The sequence below is a fragment of the Ylistrum balloti genome, unplaced genomic scaffold, assembly GCF_031769215.1.
Source record: "Ylistrum balloti isolate Yb309-2 unplaced genomic scaffold, AGI_CSIRO_Ybal_v1 Utg370242, whole genome shotgun sequence".
Lineage (NCBI taxonomy): Eukaryota > Metazoa > Mollusca > Bivalvia > Pectinida > Pectinidae > Ylistrum > Ylistrum balloti.
In genome coordinates this window covers 1,963,024-1,985,928 of record NW_026782196.1, presented here as the reverse complement: position 1 = coordinate 1,985,928, position 22,905 = coordinate 1,963,024, and the positions used below count along the sequence as shown (strand labels likewise).

General features: G+C 35.3%; 2 protein-coding genes across 2 annotated transcripts in view; one reads left to right on the top strand and one right to left on the bottom strand.

Annotated features, from left to right (window-relative positions):
- Positions 1 to 3,410: 3,410 nt before the first annotated feature.
- Positions 3,411 to 22,905, bottom strand: part of LOC132552304 (ubiquitin carboxyl-terminal hydrolase MINDY-1-like) — a 28,009-nt gene continuing 8,514 nt past the window's right edge. Inside the window, exons 4-8 of the mRNA XM_060216466.1 lie at positions 21,421 to 21,611; positions 15,978 to 16,120; positions 6,115 to 6,305; positions 4,297 to 4,404; positions 3,411 to 3,615 (exon numbers count right to left, since the gene is read on the bottom strand). Of these exons, the coding sequence (XP_060072449.1) occupies positions 3,411 to 3,615; positions 4,297 to 4,404; positions 6,115 to 6,305; positions 15,978 to 16,120; positions 21,421 to 21,611 (838 nt within the window). The remainder of the gene's footprint in view (positions 3,616 to 4,296; positions 4,405 to 6,114; positions 6,306 to 15,977; positions 16,121 to 21,420; positions 21,612 to 22,905) is intronic.
- Positions 10,234 to 12,868, top strand: LOC132552268 (uncharacterized). Its single transcript, XM_060216423.1, has 5 exons — positions 10,234 to 10,318; positions 10,652 to 10,928; positions 11,356 to 11,479; positions 12,040 to 12,176; positions 12,556 to 12,868. Exons 2-5 carry the CDS (start codon positions 10,826 to 10,828, stop codon positions 12,675 to 12,677), a joined length of 486 nt encoding a protein of 161 aa, XP_060072406.1. The 5' UTR covers positions 10,234 to 10,318; positions 10,652 to 10,825; the 3' UTR covers positions 12,678 to 12,868.

Genomic DNA, 22,905 nt, shown 5'->3' with positions numbered 1-22,905 from the left:
TTTTGAAAAAAAATCTTGTGTCTAAGATTGACATTAAATATGATTGCATAACTTTTGACATGATAAGGTAGCTTTTCCAATAATTCTGTATGATCTCACTGAAACAGAATGCTACACTTTATAAAAATATTTACTCCTAAATAATGGGACAATCGACAATAACTTTAATTTTTCACTATGTAAGCTGTATAATTGTTTAACATCTGTAAGAACATAACGCAAGTATTTTGATCGGGTAATATGTCTGCCAAACTGATCAGACAATAAGCATGCTATATAGAACTGTTTATACAACTTATGATAAACTTACACATTACATCATATCACCATGTTAGCCATATTTATGCAGTAATTTACCTACACAGATATAAATCATTATGAATTAGTATCCATTTCTTCCTGGTACCTATATAATTATACTTTCTGTCCAAACTTAATGCCTACAAACACACCCAATCTAGCAGACCCTGATTGTGTGATTGGTGAAAAGTTTCCAACATATTCATATGGGAACACATTTCTACTATAGGGATGTCTTACAAGTATTCTTAAACAAACTGTTTCTCACTTAACTTACTGTCATACATCTCAAAGTGTTTCTTAGTAATATGTTTAGTGTGACCACATGAACTGATCCCAATGCCATTGAAACTAATTTACAGTCCAAAGGAAAGTGATCCCTAGTCCACAGTCCACAGGACCCTGATCCCCAGTCCACGGGACACTGATCCCGAGTCACAGGACCCTGATCCCCAGTCCACAGGACACTGATCCCCAGTCCACAGGACACTGATCCCCAGTCACAGGACACTGATCCCCAGTCCACAGGACACTGATCCCCAGTCCACAGGACCCTGATCCCCAGTCCACAGGACACTGATCCCCAAGTCCACAGGAAAGTGATCCCCAGTCCAAAGGTCACAGGACACTGATCCCCAGTCCACAGGACACTGATCCCCAGTCCACAGGACACAGATCCCCGGTCCACAGGAAAGTGATCACCAGTCCACAGGACACTGATCCCCAGTCCACAGGACACTGATTCCCAGTCCACAGGACACTGATCCCCAGTCCACAGGACACTGATTCCCAGTCCACAGGACACTGATCCCCAGTCCACAGGACACTGCTCCTTTCCAAAGGATGCTGCCATGAGTACATGGTCTTATAGAGAATTGCCAATAGGAGTCTTCACAAAATAAAATTCATATGTGTTATAGATAGCTGTTTTCTTGGATACAAACAGCATACTTCACAACATGTTTCCATGGATACCAAAATAACAATATTTGTAGCTGTTCCCAGTGGTATACAGGTAACTAGTGTTGAAACACGCGTTGTTTCCATGGATACGAGATCACCTGCCTGTTTGGGAGGTACAGGAAGGATAACAGGCAGTGATGTAGACACTTGGTGAAGCCTTCATTATAGTATACAGCACTGAAATTAACAAAATCAAGTTGTTATACAATAATTAAATACTAGGTGAAGTTTTCTTTGAAGAATAAAACATGCATATTTCATTATACTAGTTAGGCATTGTGGTTTTTTCTTTTTTTATGAAAATTTTTCCTTTTTTTATATTTATTTGGTCTTTAAAATTTGGAAATTTTCTTTGCTTTTGCTCTTTATCATAGGGAATTTAAAAATTCCTTTGAAGAAACAGTTATAATAATCTTTACTTGTCAAATCCATGCTTGTAGCCTTTTGACCATTTTGTTTTTCTGACAAGTCCAAAATTAAAATTGCACAACAAGGGACCAAGGAGACCCATCCAGTAATTCAAGAAATAATGATAATCATTCATAATCAAAATCGAAGAAGAATCCTGAAGTAATAGCAACAATTAAGTTTTACTGTCACATTCTAAGATGGATGCCAGTTATCCATTTTGTTTTCTAGTCAGTCCCCAAATCAAAAGAGCACAACAAAGGACCAAAGGGAACCTACATATTAAATTTTGAAAAATTCATCCGTACTTCTCCAAAAAAAAATATGACTGTCAAAATCCAATAAGGTTGCCAGTCAGCCATACTGATTTTCTAATCAGTTTCAAAATTAGATATTGCAAAACTAAGACCGAAAAATGATCCATCCGTCACATCTTAAAAACAAGAGGCCCATGGGCCTTAACGGTCATCTGACTACAAAAACTTTCAGCATGGATAAGAGTTATTTTTTCTACTTTGAATGAAATCTTGCTAAAAAGATGTTTTCCATGACGCAGATGGTAGATTTGGTGAGGAGTAGGTGACTGTAACAAGTTTAACCTATTTTTTGACAGTAAAGTTGGAGCTCAATCAAACTGGTGAAACTTGAGGAGAAGTTTGAAAAAGGTGTTGCACAAGAAAACCATGATTGCACAATCATGTTACAAAATTGCCTTCCTGTCTGCTGAATTGAATTTTTGACAAGGTTAAAAAATAACAACACTTTGTTGGCTACATTTCCTTAACATTCCCACCGATTCTTAGCTCAACGGCACCAGTGGAACTGGAGAAGAAGTTTAAAATATGTTTCTCAAGATGGCAGCCATCTTGAATTTCAAACATACCCGAAAAATAACAACACTTCGTCACGACCATCTCAGGATCATTTCATGCAAGTGGAACTTGAGAAGTTTGAAATGCCAAAAGTTTAGGAACTTTGGACGATGACGGATGAAGCACGATGACTATAGGTCATCATGACAGCCACCTGTCCACCCTTGTTCTTTTTCCTATTGGTCTCAAAATGAACTATGCACAACTATGTACCAAGGAATCTTCATATGAAAACGGAGATTGATAAATCAAATGCTTCACCAGAAATAAAGATTACAAACTATTCCTGTCAAAATTCAAGAAAGCCACATTTTCGGCCATATCACTTTTAAGATGGGACAATGCACAACTAGGGAGCATGGGGAACCTACATATAATATTTGAAGATACCTCCAGTAATTATTTAAGAAAAATGCAATTACAAGAATTGTTTAAGGACAGATGGACGGAGAATGGATGGAAGTGATGAAGCTCATGTTACATCTACTGTATATGAAGACAATAAAGTCAGGGTGATCATGATGTTTTGTATTTGAGTTGATTTATTTTAATTCTGTCATAATGATGATGATATATATCAGTATTTGATAGTGTGTGTGTGTTTGTGTGTGTGTGTGTATATGGGTGTGGGTGTAGGTGTGTGTGTGTGGGTGTGTGTGTATGTGTGTGAGGGTGTGTATGTGTGTGTGAATGTTGTTTTATGTTTTCACCAACACCATCTAAAATCATTTCAGAATTACAAAAACATAAATAAAATTAAAAAACATAAATGTGTCTGAATTTTTTTTTCAATGTTCAATTTCCTGTAATATAATTCCAGTGTTGGTGGCTTCCTATGAAACTCTCTTTTTGCAAAACAATCTGTTTTCATGTTGGAATACCAACCTCTTTCTCTTTTGATTTCGGTTCTCTGGTTGTGCGCTCCCTTGGACGACTTCCATGGGCCATGTGGTGCTGTGGTGTCCCACCCCCTGATGACCATGTGGGCTGTTGCTGGCGTTGCTCCTGCCTTCGTACAGCCATAGCTAACCGTTTATCCTCTTCAGCCTGCATTCGAGCTGCCAACTCATGACTGTAACAAGTAGAGAGATAAATGAGTAACTTGTGTGAATCTGTGTTTATTGCACAGCCTTAGTTATTTTGAGACAGGGTCTCTGATATTGAAGTAACTCAGGTGGCTGTCTTACTGAACCAAACCCCATGAGAACACAAACTGGATTGGGAATGTCAATGCAAACACATTGGATATTCACCCAATGTTGTGTAGGCCACTATCTACAAACAATTATCACCGCCCCAAACCCATTCCACAAGTGTGATGAACCTATGCCCCAACCAAAAAGTTCCAGACAAGTAGTCCTGATTAGGCCTGAACAATCCTTCCCTTTAATGTAGATCTAAGGTAAAAATGTACACCAAAGTTACATAAATATCGTAGTTTGTAAATGACACACCCCTCTTCTAGGCTGACCTATGCATGTAGGCCTGTAGGTGTTACATCATGATAAGATAAAGTGTGGAAGAGTGGACAGATACACAGGATCAAAGTGGATGACTAATTACCAGGTCTATCTGAAATATACTGATATTTTCTCAGTCGCCAATTCTCATTTTGAACAAAAAAGGGATGTTTCATGTTTTTTAACCAATGAATCATTAACAGCAAAAAAAAAGTTATTCAGATATTAAATTGTCCTTTTGTTATAACATTCATGGTAAATAACAGAGTAGAGCAAAGGGATATAACTCTTACTCAGACAGTCGGGGTTGTTGTGGATCCTGTCTGTGATTGTCCTGATTCCAGTCCATTTCTTCATCTCTCAGTTGTTGCTCACGCTGCAGGGACATAGCCAGCAAGTAACTGTCAACACAGATTAAAACATTCAGGTAAGTGTCAACACAGTACATACAGGTAACTATCAACACAGTACATACAGGTAACTGTCAACACAGTACATACAGGTAACTGTCAACACAGTACATAAAGGTAACTATCAACACAGATTAAAACATTCAGGTAACTATCAACACAGTACATACAGGTAACTATCAACACAGTACATACAGGTAACTGTCAACACAGTACATACAGGTAACTGTCAACACAGTACATACAGGTAACTGTCAACACAGTACATTCAGGTAACTGTCAACACAGTACATACAGGTAACTATCAACACAGTACATACAAGTAACTGTCAACACAGATTAAAACATTCAGGTAACTATCAACACAGTACATACAGGTAACTATCAACACAGTACATACAGGTAACTATCAACACAGTACATACAGGTAACTGTCAACACAGTACATACAGGTAACTGTCAACACAGTACATACAGGTAACTATCAACACAGATTAAACCATTCAGGTAACTATCAACACAGTACATACAGGTAACTGTCAACACAGTACATACAGGTAACTGTCAACACAGTACATACAGGTAACTGTCAACACAGTACATACAGGTAACTGTCAACATTAAAACATTAAGGTAACTATCGGCACAGTACATACAGGTAACTGTCAACACAGTACATACAAGTAACTGTCAACACAGATTAATATATACAGGTTACTGTCAACACAGATTAATACATACAGGTAACTGTCAACACAGATTAATACATACAGGTAACTGTCAACACAGATTAATACATACAGGTAACTGTCAACACAGATTAAAACATTCAGGTAATTGTCAACACAGATTAATACATACAAGTAACTGTCAACACAGATTAATACATACAAGTAACTGTCAACACAGATTAATACCTTGAGATAGCTTACTGTCAACACTGATTTATACATACAGATAACAAGCAATACAGATCAACACCTACAGGTAACAAAGTTAACTACATACAGGTACACTAAAATTGCACATTTATATATAACCTTTGACCTACTCTAAGGAAGTTAGTTTACTGTATACGGACAAACAAACCTGTAACTAAGGCAATCAATCTATGAATAATTAAGTATGGGTGAAGAACATAGTATACAAAGTTAAATATAGGTAACGGTAAACACATTTTGCATTCAATAAATAACTGAAGACAACTGAGAAAATAAACATTTAAAAAAGAATATCAAAACATCAACCTTATGATAAACTCTGTCTTCTTTAATGAAGAAGCTCATTTTTAAAGAGAGTAGCCACATGGAGTAACAGAAACACACTTGACTTACATCTAAACAATCAGATTTTGATTTCCCTCTTGAATATTAAAAGATAAGAGTCACCTGCTTATCTATGGGACATTTCTCTAGCTACTTCCACCTTAAAACTATAAATATTTTAACAGTATACTAATCATCCTATGGTATTTTTATTGATCCAAATTTGATATCTCTAATTTCCCAACGACCTTGTACTTACTAAAATCACAATAACCTATACCAATCAAGTATGATTGCTAAATTTTGTGTCTATGTCCCTACTGGGCTCCACATCTCTATAGATTTCACCTACACTGCCCCTCTGGCATGTGAGCTGACAGAATAGCACAACGCTTAGATCATTTATAACAACACAGGAAATTATCACTTTACTAACTCTTGATCAACTTGCTCCTCTGGGTTCATGGGTGTTGGTGGTATGACCGGTTCACTAGGTGGAGACTTCCTGTAAGTTTCGAAATTGGCATCCACAAAATAGCCATCGTTTTCCACGTTAGATAACGTCTCCCATACCACATTACGCTCGCTCAAAAACCCTTGATCTGTCACTAACAGAAACAGCTCATTCTGTAACAAAAAAAATACAACAATGGCAGTGAAAACAGCTTCTAATCACATACTACACAGATATGTAGGCTACTCAACCAATGGCGTTTTGGTCAATGATCTGTTGATACTATTAATAGTTCAATGACACAAATCTATAGATACTACAATCCATTTTATGACCAAGATTTATAATATTTTTTTTTCAAGACTATGACCCGAATCTGGAGATATTGTTGTCAGGTCAATGACTGAGATCTAGAGATGTTATTATCAGGTCTATGTCCAGATCTAGAGATGCTATTATCAGATCTATGTCCAGATCTAGAGATGCTATTATCAGGTCAATGACTCAGATCTAGAGATGCTATTATCAGGTCTACGACTCAGATCGAGAGATGCTATTATCAGGTCTATGTCCAGATCTAGAGATGCTATTATCAGGTCTATGACCCAGATCTAGAGATGCTATTATCAGGTCTATGTCCAGATCTAGAGATGCTATTATCAGGTCTATGTCCAGATCTAGAGATGCTATTATCAGATCTATGTCCAGATCTAGAGATGCTATTATCAGGTCTATGAACCAGATCTAGAGATGCTATTATCAGGTCTACGACTCAGATCGAGAGATGCTATTATCAGATCTATGTCCAGATCTAGAAATGCTATTATCAGGTCTATGTCCAGATCTAGAGATGCTATTATCAGGTCTATGAACAAGATCTGAAGAAAATATTTTCAGGTCTATGCATTAAAAATCCTTTCACTCTGAATTTAGTATTGTTACGTTTTGAGTACATGAACCAACATCACTTTGAATTAGGAGTTAGTTTCATTCTGTTTGTATCTACTGATATCACTCAGGATCTGTTTGTATCTACTGATATCACTCAGGATCTGTTTGTTTTTACCAATATCACTCAGGATCTGTTTGTATCTACTGATATCACTCAGGATCTGTTTGTTTTTACCAATATCACTCAGGATCTGTTTGTATCTACTGACATCACTCAGGATCTGTTTGTATCTACTGATATCACTCAGGATCTGTTTGTATCTACTGACATCACTCAGGATCTGTTTGTATCACTCAGGATCTGTTTGTATCCTAATATCACTCAGAATAACTGTTTGATTTTCTAAAAACTGATATCAACACAATTTGTTTGAAGTCCTTCAGCTCAGAATAACCCCAGTTCACCGATTTTCAAAGATAAAAACTGATATCAACACAATCTTACAAAATCAGTACAAGAAAACTTCTTTATACATTAAGTGTTTAGGGCGTCATCCTCTATGCATTGTCAGGCTCTGCCCCTAATTAGGTATTTAGTATAAAGTAGAGAAGTGGGCTATTGGGCTGAACCCAATGATAACACAGAATGGGTGTCAAGAACCCCCAATTCTGGTCATTGGCCTCTTCTTACAAACAATCAGCTGCTCTACAAAGTCTTATTTATATACTCCTTCTCTTTCTAATAAGGTAAATTAACATAAAATAACATATTGCTTTAACAGGGTATTAATGAGCAACATTTATCCCCATTGATAATTGAACAATATTCAAATCAGATTGACTGTCTCATTGAATGAATCATCTATGGGGATCTTTGTAATTCTCTTTCAAACTTTGAAGATGGGTTTACAGTCAGAGTTATATTAAAGAAGGGTCTCCTTGTAGTAGTTAGTGGCTACCCCACTGAACAACATAAGGGAGGCCCTGTAACCAGCCATAGCAAAGTGGGTAAAGTGTCTTGCACACGGACACAACCGCAACTCAGCAGATAAGTCTGTTTCTCAGCTTCCTTTAACACACAAACCACAACGAGTCCACTGTCACAAAGGAATAGCAGCACAAGTGAGTTATGTTTCTATTGTATCATAGATCATTATTTATTTCAATGCCACTGCTAGGATTTGAACCCCTGATCCCTGGCTCACTAGTCCACAGACTGGCAGTATATTCTGTTAGCATTTACCAGGGTTACATACTCCCCATCCAGAAAAGAACTTGTCCTCAAATTTTCCTGGGGTTACAGCAATGCTTATTGGGCATGGCTAAGTGTTATTCCCCGAGTCCCTACATGGACAACAATTAACAGCGATCATTATTTATTCCAATTCTGCCGCTAGGTATCTAAATCAGGACCCCTGGCTTATTAGTCGAACCCCCCCACTGATCAAGCTAAGGTGCTCTCTTAAGCCAAGCTGTGTTTTGCTGCAAGTATTTACCAGAGTAACACTCTTGATCACACCTAATTATCTGAAACACAATTAAAATTGAAGATAATTAATCTTTTATACCTTAGTATGGGACAGAGTGATTTGTTTATCGTTAAAGATACATTAGCAGTAACCTTATCTCTCTAGCTTGGCAACTAAATACACCATCATTAACAATGTGATAATGTAAGAACCCTATGGTTCAAAAAGGTACCATGATTTAAAGAGGCCCCAGGGTTCCCAAAGGTACCATATTTTAAATAGGCCACAGGGTTCCCAAACATACCATGATTTAAATAAGCCCTTGGGTTCCAAAAGGTGCCATGATTTAAATAGGCCACAGGGTTCCCAAAGGGACCATGATTTAAATAAGCCCTGGGGTTCCCAAAGGTACCATGATTTAAATAGACCCCAGGGTTTCCATTAGTACCATGATTTAAATAGGCCATACGCTTCTGAGAGGGACCACTATCTAAATAAACCCTCATGTTCCTATATGGACCACTATTTAGATATACCCTTGCCTTCCTACAGGGACCTCTATTTCAAAATAACCCTAGCGTTCACATAGGGACCACTATTTAAATAAACCCTGGGGTTTCCACAGGGACCACTGTTTAAATAAATTTTAGGGTTGAAATAGGAACAGTTGAATTAGGTTTGACATAACTAATACAAAATTTGGTATATCAATCGCAGGTTGATTGTTATTCATATGAAACAGATATTTAAATACAAATATATTTAATTACTTAGTGCTGCATATATATTTCATAAACAATTATATATACATAGGAAATTTTTTAATTTTCATATTATCATTTTATCAAATGATAATTTGGCTTGGTTTATGACCATCCAGGATCAATTTGAGGCAAGTTCCCCTTGTAATAGCTGGTGGCTATTTACTGAACAACATATGGGAGGCTGTCACATTCTGTCCAGAGCAATAAGGTAAAAGTGTCCTGTCCAAGGACACAACCATGACACAAGTCTGTTTTACTTTTACAGATAAAAACTGCCATGGGTTAGGCAATAGAAAATATTCAATTACCTCAAGAATCAAGAATTTTAAAAAGTATACTTAACATGCTGTCTATTTTTTACCAACATCTGTAAACTTAGTTAAAATAAATCACATCCTTTTTCAAATTATTTCTCAAAGGTTTTAAGATAATCAACAGGTTATAAAATAAAAGCCTGGGAGTCACAGAGTTACTTTAACAGTGATCAGGATAACACAACTTTGTAAAACTGCACCTGGTGCAGAATCCGATACAAATCAGTCAAGGGACCTTTGAACACTGGCCAGGGGTGTGATTAGGGCCACATAATGAGAGTATTGAACCCTCAGCTTCAATCTTGTATATCAAACATATATTTAATCATTTTCTAATTGATATCAAATCTAAAAATAAATTGTATTTCAATTAAGTTGGTTGTAGATGCAAAACAGGACAATTTGATTATCTTTACATGCCTATGTTTGTAGACAACGGCGATATCAATCACACTAAACATTTGTCTCAAGTTGCTGATGACTTTAACAAGCGGTACATCGACTTAGTTAATAAGTACAATGTAACTTGATAAGGGATTGTCCATATTACGACAAGGACATAACACAAAGTTAGAACACCGACTGTTGACCCGAATGATGCTTTAAACATAATTTGCAAGCGGATGAATCATTTCTCAACAGAGCAATGTACAGGATATCCTTCAATGTGTGACAAAACTTCCCATCAACACACAAGCTCTGGACCTGGACACATGATGTACTAGCTTAAAACTTTAAGGAGAATGAGGTATATTAACAAACATCTAGGTTGATATTCTCTATTGGCTCTCATTAATCTATCATTACGATATATAACATCAATTTAGACCTAAAAATATTCGGGGACCAAGTGTGAGCCTTCACAGTGTACAAAACTGTACGTGCAACTTTTATTTTAGAATTAGGTATCGATAAGATTAAATTAAGTATTGACAAAATTAAATTTAATAACGTTTAAGCATAAAACAGCCATACCACTTGAGTTAGAATATAAGGAGAAGGAAGTAAACATCTACAACCGGATTGTATATAATGTATTTACAATATATGAGATTATTTATTTTATGACTGATTAACACAGACTACTGCTATCCTGCCCCTAAGAAAACTGGAATAACATTTGATGTCAACTCGGAAATAACAATATGTTCAGGTTGGACTCAGAACAGCACATTTAAAAGTGTGGCCACTTTTAAACCTGATCAATGTGAAACTTTACATGGTGTGTTAAAATACAACTGAGGCGTGTCTGAAAATGAAGTTTGATTTTATACTGGATTTTCCTTCACCAGCTAAGCACGGTCTGCATTCCATCATCCTACTTTTTTACTGTGTTGTGTCCTGCAACTTTTTACCAGGTAAGACAGATAACTAATTCAATCTCTCCTTTTACCATACAAGTAAAAACTTTTGGAAACAATGGAAAAATATAATTTAGTATTAGCTTGAATGAATCAATGGAACGTTCATGGCTGTATATGTATTATGTCACAACAGCACATATCAACATAAACAGTTGCTATGACATTTTCATTGAGTTGTACAAACTTTTAATGAATCTGAATATCAATTAAATTATAGTAAGTCGATGAGTGTTAATTGAATTTTAATAGTCTGATGTTTAGGTCAACTGAGGTGCAAAAGAATTCAATGAATCAATTACTATATATACCTTAAGTTGTACATTTTTGCCTTTTGTCTAAGTCAGAAGTTATCAACTACATTGTACAAAATGTCACAGCATTGCAATATGTTTGAGACAAATTTAAACAAATATTTCTACAGTAAGGAGTGAACCTGAACCAGTTGGTGGATATTGTATATCGTATGGCCAGCGAGAGTGTCGGAACCTGTCTGATCCCCTGTACAAGGGTATCTTTAAACCCACTGCCACCACAGACATCTGTCAGTAAGTAATGAAACACCATTTGTTGTCAGAGTTGTTTGTCAGCTGGTATTGAACACAGAGCCATGTGATAAAGGGAGGTAATGAAGTAATCAGTATTCAATGTGTAACAATACTTAATCATTCTAAATTATATTAAATTAACGGCAACTGTCTGGAGATGGCTACATCAGTCTGTAAAATGATGACACTTTTCGACACAGTAATGACATTAATTCAAGTATCTACAAAATCAAACTACATATAAAGTCTTGCTTAAGGAAGAAAGGTACCTGTCCATTTTCTCGTCTATGAAAAAATGCTACATTTTCAACAAGTAAATCTGATACATTAAAATTGTTCAGAACTTTCAATAACTCATAAAAAAAATCTGAGATGAAATGACTATCAATTATCATTAAAATCATGCCACATAACATCCATATTTAAATCTGGCCTTGAAAGTACATCTTAACATCAGAATAAAAGATATGGTGGCATGAAATGATGGTCAATTTCAGGCGTTGTACATACACCTGTAGATTGAGACTATTCAGGAGTATGATATTCTGTTTCTCCTTCAGATTATTTGCCACATATCACTCCTGCATAAATCGGATATTTTTGAACTGTCCACTTACTGAAGAAGAAAAGAAGTTCTATGATACAAGCTTTGTACAGTTCTTCAACAAAGAGTATGCGTGTCATATCTCAACTACAGGTAACTTTACATGTTAATCACAAACTCATCTTACATTAAGTTTTAAACCTACTATAAAATGGTTTTACATCTAATGTTATGTCTCTACCAAACATAAACTTAAATCAATCACGTAAAACTAAATTTTACTATGATGTAAATACATGCCTCCAACATGAGGAATAACCAATGAGTAAAATTCTGCACAATAGAAGTAGTTTTAATGTTGTAAAAGTTTAAATCAGTCGCTGTTTAGAACAAAATTTAAGCCATCAAAGTGAGAGGTACATGTAGAGGGTAAAATGTAATGTATTCATGACAGAAGTAATATACTGAACTATAAAATGTTACTGTTGTCAAGACAGTCAATAATCATGTTTGATGCTCCTTTTCTTTTCAGGACAATTACACCAGAGTAACACAAATGTCGGTCCAATAACCAAATCAAATTCTGTGTTAATGTGGAAACTGTGGTTCCTTGTTGGATGTGTATACTTTACAAGTCATCAATTAACATCATGAATATATAGACGTAACAATTGTGCTAGCTATATACTGTGATACAATGTAAATTCTTAATATCTTGTTTAACATTTCTTTTGATACAAAATGTGAGAGTGATAAAGTCTCACTATCAACGTCAAATGATGTGCAATATATACGTCAGTATAGACAATGACTGCTAATGTGAATAAAACAGTTGATCAAGTAAATATTTCTGAGTAATAAGACCTTACCACTATCAATCACCCCACGTATTAATGAACATTATGTCAGAGTAAAACGTTTGTCGCCACGAATCAAATGACAACATGTCTGTGAGCAAGTGATCTCATAAACAGACTTAAAATCACAAGGTATTACTGGAGGGACAAATTGAAGATTTCCTGTGATATTAACAACACTGAATACCATAGAAATTCCTAATTTTGATGGTGGTTACAATATGTAAGTATCAACCAAAAATTTACAAAACCCAATTTTCATAATAGCCTTGAAAAGAATGAACTTTTGAAGATTTTTCGAGATTTTTTTACATTTATGAAAATAGTGAAAAATAAAACCTCAATATGTGTGTGAAATATAAGTAAATATTTCTAATTTGACCTTCCACTGAGACATGGTGACCTTGACTTATAATAATATGATCATGGCTTCTCATTTAATTTCAACCAATTATACTTCATTTTGTCATAACAGTGAAATACCTTAAATTTGACCTTGACATTTGATCTAAAACATTAGTCAGTTGCACATTTGAAATTTGACCCTAAATGTTTATCTGATGACCTGTGGTAAATCATTTAATTTCACTCAACAACACTTCATTTATCAGAAGAAATATTTATCAGCAACATTCAGATATGATATGTTATATATTTTCATCTCTATTCAAAGTAAAAATGACTTTGACCTAAAACCTCTGAAAATTAAAAGTCATCCTATAATCTTGAGAGTGAAATATGTTTAACAAATCCTAAAATATTGTGCCAAAACAAAAACATGACAGACAGCCGGAGAGACACCTGATTACAATATAGCATACATATATGGTGAACATATTGCACTCAAGATGAAAGGATTGATTACAATACGTCACAGGCATCTTCAATGTGGGATCCTAATAACCTTTATAGAAGATAGCCAGAGTGAGACCTAAATGTCGATATGAATGATTGTGTATTTTCTTGTTGTATAATTATGAAGGGAAGAAAAAGGTAAGAAAATTCATTCAGGTAACTGTAAACAAATTTTCAAAACAACAAACATATGCTATATTGTCAAATGCAAATATCTTGTAAACAAAATTCAATACAAGCAAACCACTGAAATATATGCTAATATCTGTTCGTTACAACCTCTTTAAATCAGTGCAAATATACATATCTATTAATACTTTTGCAAAAAAAAATGTGTAAGATATCAGTGTTACTTTCAATGAAACAAGTTTTCATAGTTTCTCTCTTTTTTGATCAATCAGACCACAGTCACCAGAGATTTGTGAATATCAATATCCATCAAAGTGTATTGTGGTAGCCTGTGATTGTAAGGCGCAACATCTCCTGTAGAGACTGTAAAACTATAGGCCTACAAAATGGAAGGAAACTTTACACTGTATTTATATGATCATCACCAATCAGTATGTAATCATAAGAATAGTAAGTGCTACACTTTGTATTTAGTTACCTTATTGTAAAGTATTTGAAGGCTTGTGTCTTAAATGTGAAACTGTAACATTCAGCAGAATAAAGTTAATTAATAGACAGAACAGCAAATTTGAACTGGCATCCATGAAAGCTGAAGAAATATGTAATAAATAGAATGCTCCTTGTTTCTTGATGAATAACAGTGCTGCATGTTCATGAAAAATATCCACTCCACACGAAGAATGATTGTTTTATATAGTCACCATTTGTCTGAATTCCATACTGCCCTCCTAAACCAAAATTTCAATGGGACAGAGAGTTCCAGACAAAGCAGGTGCTATGTAGCATAATAACTTAAATATGTGGAGAGCTTTAAGTATCCTAGAAAGATAATGAAGTTATCATTTGTAGGAAAGCTCACATGTTATTGTCCTATACTGTAACTTCCAATATCCAAATGTGGAACCAGAATCAAAATTTTTGAATTTTCACAAAACCCATCAGAAAAGGTCCCGACTAGATATATGTGTGTTTGGTTGGTTTATCTCTGTCTCCTCAACCCCTGCTGCCTGGCACACTGTCACAAAAGCATGTCTGGTGTTTAATGAATATTATTGTCATTATCTTTTTTCTTTTTAGATCAACACAGTGGCAATAAGGCATCAACTTGATCTGGCTAAGCTATTTAGGATAGACTAAGGGAAATAACTCCTGCTAAATTAATAAACTCAAGTCACCAAACTGGCATTTTATTGGCAAAACTAATCTGAGGATAAAAATGAACTTCTGCATTTTATTGCAAAATGTTTAACAGTAACCATGGCTGATTATTTAATTGAACTAATCTCAATCGTAGTTGACCTGAACAACAAAAGGCCCCATGGGCCTGCAGAACTTATCTTGTATATATTTAATTTTTGAAAATTCATTTTGATAAACTTGAAAAAGAAGGTATAGAATTAAATATATCAAAGAACAAAGACAAGTTAATGGGCCTTAATGGTAGTCTGAGAATAAAGAAGGCTAGAAGTTATGTAGTGTACAAACTTAGAAGCAGTATGTTACTGCTGAACATCATTTTTACTATCTGAAAATTATCACAAATGTTGCAAGAATCATTGTGAAGATTTATGAGAGGATGCATTTAAATGTTTTGACAAATTAATATCTGTGACTTTGAACATACGTCAAGGTCATTCCTTTTTCATAAACTTTGTCAGGCTTTATCCTAAGAAAATACCAGTCAAATACTGTGCCTCTAGGCATTTCAGTTAATGAGCAAAAATCATTTAAAGGTTTTAACAAATTTGACCCCTGTGACCTTGAAAATAAGGTCAACATCATGTCTTTTCGCAAACTTCATCAGGCTTCATCCTAGGAACATACCAACCAAATATCTAAACATTTAGTCCATTGGTCATTGAGAAGAAGTTGTTTAAAGGAAAAAGTTGATGCCAGATGACGGATGATGGACCCCACACCATGACATAAGCTTTTTTTAATCCCTTTTGAGCAAGGTGAGCTAAAAAAATCAAAATTTAATCTAAAAAGTTAATCTTAATTTACAGATACTGGCTGTTCTTTATCATTGGTGAATAAAACTCTAAACTCCAGCTGTAGCAGCACAGATATCTATATAATCTTGCTTAATTGGTAAGTACAACTTTTGACCCACCTGGTGTCTGTACATGGTACTGAAGTGGTTGTTCCTGAAGAAGACACATAGCTGATTCTCCTTGACAACAGAGTTCAGCTCACAAAGGCCATGATAAGTTAGCTGGGCAGCTGCTCCATCAAGGAAAGACTCACACAGCAATGCTATAAAACAAGAATAAACATAGAGACAGCAGCTCTGACAGGGTTGGACTGGGACAGCAATGGTATAACAAGAGTACCGCAAAGCGGAAAAAATACGCCCATGAATATCCAAAACAGCAAAGGGGCATAACTCTTATTCAAATCGTCTCATCAAAACCCTGTTCAGGAAACCACAATTTCATATCAAGGTGATTAAGCCTACTAAATTTCATAAAGATCAGCTGAAAAATGTTGGAGGAGATCTCTGGACAAATAAAAGTTTATGACAGACGCTGGACGGACGGACAGCGCCATACCATAATATGTCCGTCTTTTGACGGGCGTATTAAAACAAGAATAAACTTTGAGACAGCAGCTCTGTCAGGGTTGGACTGGGACAGCAATGGTTTAAAAACAAGAATAAACTTAGAGACAGCAGCTCTGTCAGGGTTGGACTGGTACAGCAGAGACAAAAAACAAGAATAATCATTGAGATAGCAGCTCTGTCAAGGAATGTATGTTGATGTTCAGTGTTTATCACCCCAGACTACGGTAATGTATGTACATGTTTAGTGTTGGGTTTATCACTGTAGACTACGGTAATGTACGTACATGTTTAGTGTTGGGTTTACTACAGTAAACTACAGTAATGTATGTCCATGTTCAGTGTTGGGTTTATCACTGTAGACTACAGTACTGTATGTACATGTTTAGTGTTGGGTTTATCACTGTAGACTACGGTAATGTATATACATGTTTAGTGTTGGGTTTATCACTGTAGACTACGGTAATTTATATACATGTTTAGTGTTGGGTTTATCACTGTAGACTACAGTAATGTATATACATGTTTAGTGTTGGGTTTATCACTGTAGACTACGGTAATGTACGTACATGTTTAGTGTTGGGTTTACTACAGTAAACTATGGTAATGTATGTACATGTTTAGTGTTGGGTTTATCACTGTAGACTACGGTAATGTATGTACATGTTTAGTGTTGGGTTTATCACTGTAGACTACGGTAATGTATGTACATGTTTAGTGTTGGGTTTACTACAGTAAACTATGGTAATGTATGTACATGTTTAGTGTTGGGTTTATCACTGTAGACTACGGTAATGTATGTACATGTTCAGTGTTGGGTTTATCACTGTAGACTACGGTAATGTATGTACATGTTTAGTGTTGGGTTTATCACTGTAGACTACAGTAATGTATATACATGTTTAGTGTTGGGTTTATCACTGTAGACTACGGTAATGTATGTACATGTTTAGTGTTGGGTTTATCACTGTAGACTACAGTAATGTATATACATGTTTAGTGTTGGGTTTATCACTGTAGACTACGGTAATGTATGTACATGTTTAGTGTTGGGTTTATCAATGTAGACTAACAATATGGTACATATATTGCAAAATACAGACATATGTTGATTTAATATAAGGTAGACAATGGGTAGATAACAGTACCCATAACGTATATGGACCAATTTTTACTTTTAAGGTTTATTGCTCATTTTAACTCAATAAAATAATAATTTTGATTTGAAATACTCCATGTTGAAATGAAAATTACACATTTGATGGCATCAAAGATCACTGGATTATTCCAACCGTAAACATTGAGTATGTCATCAGAACACTTATCTCAACATTATTCATAATTTGATGTTCTGTTTTAATTTCAGCCATAGACTTGCACACAATTATAAAGCATTTTGAAGTTTAGATATCAATCAGTTATTCTTTAAAATCGCAGATGACAGCCTGAGATAAAGGGGATTATTTCCACATGGATACATATTCAAAACCTATTTTTATACAGAGCAATACTCACAAATGATTTCTAGCCTGTATCAGGCATTCAACCATTCAGACATTCCAATGAATGAACATCTGATCTTTACTATAATTGGTACTCTGATTCCAACATCATATTGTAAAATGTTTGTCATTTTATATGAAGAAGTGTCTTTAGTCGATGTTTAAAGAATTCAATCATTTACTGGATAATTCATTTATCACAATGTAGGCTACATTCTATAATGTATCCATGTTTAGTTCTCTCACTGTAGACTAGTGTATATGTAGTGTTACACTGTAGACTACGGTAATGTATGTATTTCTCTCTGGGTTTATATGTAGGCTACATTGTATAATGTAGTGTTGGGTTTCTCTCTGGACCAGTGTATATATAGTGTTATCATTGTAGACTACTATAATGATCCTATTTCTATCATGTATAGTGTTGGGTTTATCACTGTAGACTACGGTAATGTATGTACATGTTTCTGTTGGGTTTATCTCTGTAGGCTACATAATGTATGTACATGTTTAGTGTTGGGTTTATCACTGTAGACCAGTGTATATGTAGGTTACATTGTATATAATGTATACATGTTTATGTTCTCTCTGTAATGTATGTCCATGTTCAGTGTTGGGTTTATATGTAGGCTACAGTACTGTATGTAATGTTTAGTGTTATCACTTCTCTAATGTATGTGCATGCTCAGTGTATATGTAGGCTACATGTCATGTTCAGTGTTGGGTTTATCACTGTAGACTACGGTAATCTATGTACATGTTCAGTGTTGGGTTTATCACTGTAGACTACGGTAATGTATGTACATGTTTAGTGTTGGGTTTATCACTGTAGACTACAGTAATGTATATACATGTTTAGTGTTGGGTTTATCACTGTAGACTACGGTAATGTATGTACATGTTTAGTGTATCATGTAGGCTACAGTTGTATATACATGTTTAGTGTTGGGTTTATCACTGTAGACTACGGTAATGTATGTACATGTTTAGTGTTGGGTTTATCTCTGTAAACTATGGTAATGTATGTACATGTTTAGTGTTGGGTTTATCACTGTAGACTACAGTACTGTATGTACATGTTCAGTGTTGGGTTTATCACTGTAGACTACGGTAATGTATGTCCATGTTCAGTGTTGGGTTTATCACTGTAGACTACGGTAATGTATGTCCATGTTAAGTGTTGGGTTTATCACTGTAGACTACAGTACTGTATGTACATGTTTAGTGTTGGGTTTATCACTGTAGACTACGGTAATGTATGTGCATGCTCAGTGTTGGGTTTATCACTGTAGACTACGGTAATGTATGTACATGTTCAGTGTTGGGTTTATCACTGTAGACTACGGTAATGTATGTACATGTTTAGTGTTGGGTTTATCACTGTAGACTACAGTAATGTATATACATGTTTAGTGTTGGGTTTATCACTGTAGACTACGGTAATGTATGTACATGTTTAGTGTTGGGTTTATCACTGTAGACTACAGTAATGTATATACATGTTTAGTGTTGGGTTTATCACTGTAGACTACGGTAATGTATGTACATGTTTAGTGTTGGGTTTATCTCTGTAAACTACGGTAATGTATGTACATGTTTAGTGTTGGGTTTATCACTGTAGACTACAGTACTGTATGTACATGTTTAGTGTTGGGTTTATCACTGTAGACTACGGTAATGTACGTACATGTATATGTAGGCTACATTAAACTATAATTATCCTATTTCTCTCTGGGTGTTATATGTAGGCTACATTCTATAATTATCCTGTTTCTGTCTAGGACCAGTGTATATGGGTACATTCTATAATTATCCTATGTTCTTGTTCTCTGTATATGTAGGCTACATTCTATCAATGTAGACTAACAATATGGTACATATATTATCCTATTTCTCTCTGGAAGTGTATATGTAGGCTACATTCTATAATTATCCTATTTCTCTCTGGACCAGTGTATATGTAGGCTACATTCTATAATTATCCTATTTCTCTCTGGACCAGTGTATGTGTAGGCTACATTCTATAATTATCCTATTTCTCTCTGGACCAGTGTATATGTAGGCTACATTCTATAATTATCCTATTTCTCTCTGGACCAGTGTATATGTAGGCTACATTCTATAATTATCCTATTTCTCTCTGGACCAGTCTATATGTAGGCTACATTCTATAATTATCCTACTTATCTCTGTATATGTAGGCTACATTCTATAATTATCCTATTTCTCTCTGGACCAGTGTTTATGTAGGCTACATTCTATAATTATCCTATTTCTCTCTGGACCAGTGTATATGTAGGCTACATTCTATAATTATCCTACTTATCTCTGTATATGTAGGCTACATTCTATAATTATCCTATTTCTCTCTGGACCAGTGTTTATGTAGGCTACATTCTATAATTATCCTATTTCTCTCTGGACCAGTGTATATGTAGGCTACATTCTATAATTATCCTATTTCTCTCTGGACCAGTGTATATGTAGGCTACATTCTATAATTATCCTATTTCTCTCTGGACCAGTGTATATGTAGGCTACATTCTATAATTATCCTACTTCTCTCTGGACCAGTGTATATGTAGGCTACATTCTATAATTATCCTATTTCTCTCTGAACCAGTGTATATGTAGGCTACATTCTATAATTATCCTACTTCTCTCTGGACCAGTGTATATGTAGGCTACATTCTATAATTATCCTACTTCTCTCTGGACCAGTGTATATGTAGGCTACATTCTATAATTATCCTATTTCTCTCTGGACCAGTGTATATGTAGGCTACATTCTATAATTATCCTACTTCTCTCTGGACCAGTGTATATGTAGGCTACATTCTATAATTATCCTATTTCTCTCTGGACCAGTGTATATGTAGGCTACATTCTATAATTATCCTACTTCTCTCTGTATATGTAGGCTACATACTATAATTATCCTACTTCTCTCTGGACCAGTGTATATGTAGGCTACATTCTATAATTATCCTACTTATCTCTGTATATGTAGGCTACATTCTATAATTATCCTATTTCTCTCTGGACCAGTGTATATGTAGGCTACATTCTATAATTATCCTACTTATCTCTGTATATGTAGGCTACATTCTATAATTATCCTATTTCTCTCTGGACCAGTGTATATGTAGGCTACATTCTATAATTATCCTCCAATGATGTGTTACCAAAGCAAATTTCTGGCCAAACTAACATAAAATACATTAGAAAAAATGTTTTGAAGTCTGGATCTCAAAAAAACCTTGTGTGGAACCTCAAAAAAACCTTGTGTGGAACCTCAAAAATCTCATCCAAAGATTCAAATTTCTCTTCCATTATCACAGGTGTAGTCTAATGTTTAAGAAAATGTTGATCTCTCATTCATATGTAATCAATTAAAAAAAGTTAAGAAAAACCTTAATATCATTACTTAATTCATTACATGTATGAAACATCACACAACACTGGATTCTGGCAACAGGACATAGCTTACCAACCTTCAGTGACAGTTTCTGGTTTGTCCGAGCTTCGTTGGGATATGATTTTCTCCACCAGCTGATTGTAGCTACAGGTACCAATAGCAGTAATCAGATCCTTGTCTTGGGGATCCACCAGCCAGCCATGATACAATGGGATGCTCAGCAAGTCAAAGATGATACACTCTGGCGTGTATTCAAAATCACTTACCCTATAGAGGAAAAGTTAACTACATCACACATCCTATAGAGAAAAACTGAACTCAGCCTCTCACCCTGCTGGAAAGTTAACTCAGTCATACAGTACAGAGAGAAAAATTACTCGCCCTATGAAGAAAATATCTAGTCAAAATCACTCACCCTTAAGAAAAACAGTCTATTAAAAGTTACCCACCATACAGAAAAAAGTTCCCTCACTCCATAGAATCACTCATCCTACAGACAATTAGTCGACTCATAGCAACTCACCCTAAAGAGAAAAAGTTAACTAAAAATCTCACACTTTACAGAAAAAAATTCATTCTAAAATTTACTCGTCCAATATAGAATTTTTTTAATTCAGTCATTTATCAAACCGCGAAACAATTAATCGCTCTATAGAGAAACACTCCAATACTAACTTAAACAAGAGGCCTACTGGCCTTAATGGTCATCTGACTACAAAAACTTTCAGTAGGGAGAAGGGTTATTTTTCTCTACTTTGAATGAAATATTACTAAGAAGCTGTTTTCCATGATGCAGATAATAGTTTTGATGAGCAGTTGGTAACTGTAACAAGTTTTACCTATTTTTTGACAGTGAAGTTTTCAGACAGCATTCAACCTTAAATCTGATTCAGTTTCCTTTCTGACGGCACAGCCGCGACTGACTGCCATGTGAAAGCTTTGACACAGTAAATAGCAACATTTGGTTGGCTACCTTACCTTAACATCCATACCAATTTTTAGCTCAATGTCACCAGTGAAACTGGAGAAGAAGTTTAAGATATGTTTTTCAACATGGCAATTATCATGGTCATGGCGGCCATCTTGGATTTCAGACTGACCTGATAAATAACAACACTTGGTTAGGACCATCTCAGGATCATATCAGACAAGTTGGAGCATAATCCCCCTGGTGGAACTTGAGAAGAGGTTTGAAATAGGTGTTGCACAGCAAAACCATGATTGTGCAATCATGTTACAAAATGGCCTCTCTGACAAAGTTTTGACAAGGTCGGAAAATAACAATATTTTGTTGGCTACCTTTCCTTAACATTCCCACCAATTTTTAGCTCAATGGCACCAGTGCAACTGGAGAAGAAGTTTAAAATATATTTTTCTAGATGGTGGCCATCTTGGATTTTAGACAGACCTGAAAAATAACAATATTTGATCAGGACCATATCAGGATCATTTCATGCAAGTTTGAGCTAAATCCCACTTGTGGAACTTAAGAAGTTTTAAATGTCAAAAGTTTACTCATGGTGGACAGCACACTGCAGATGGGTACCCTATGGGCAAGATG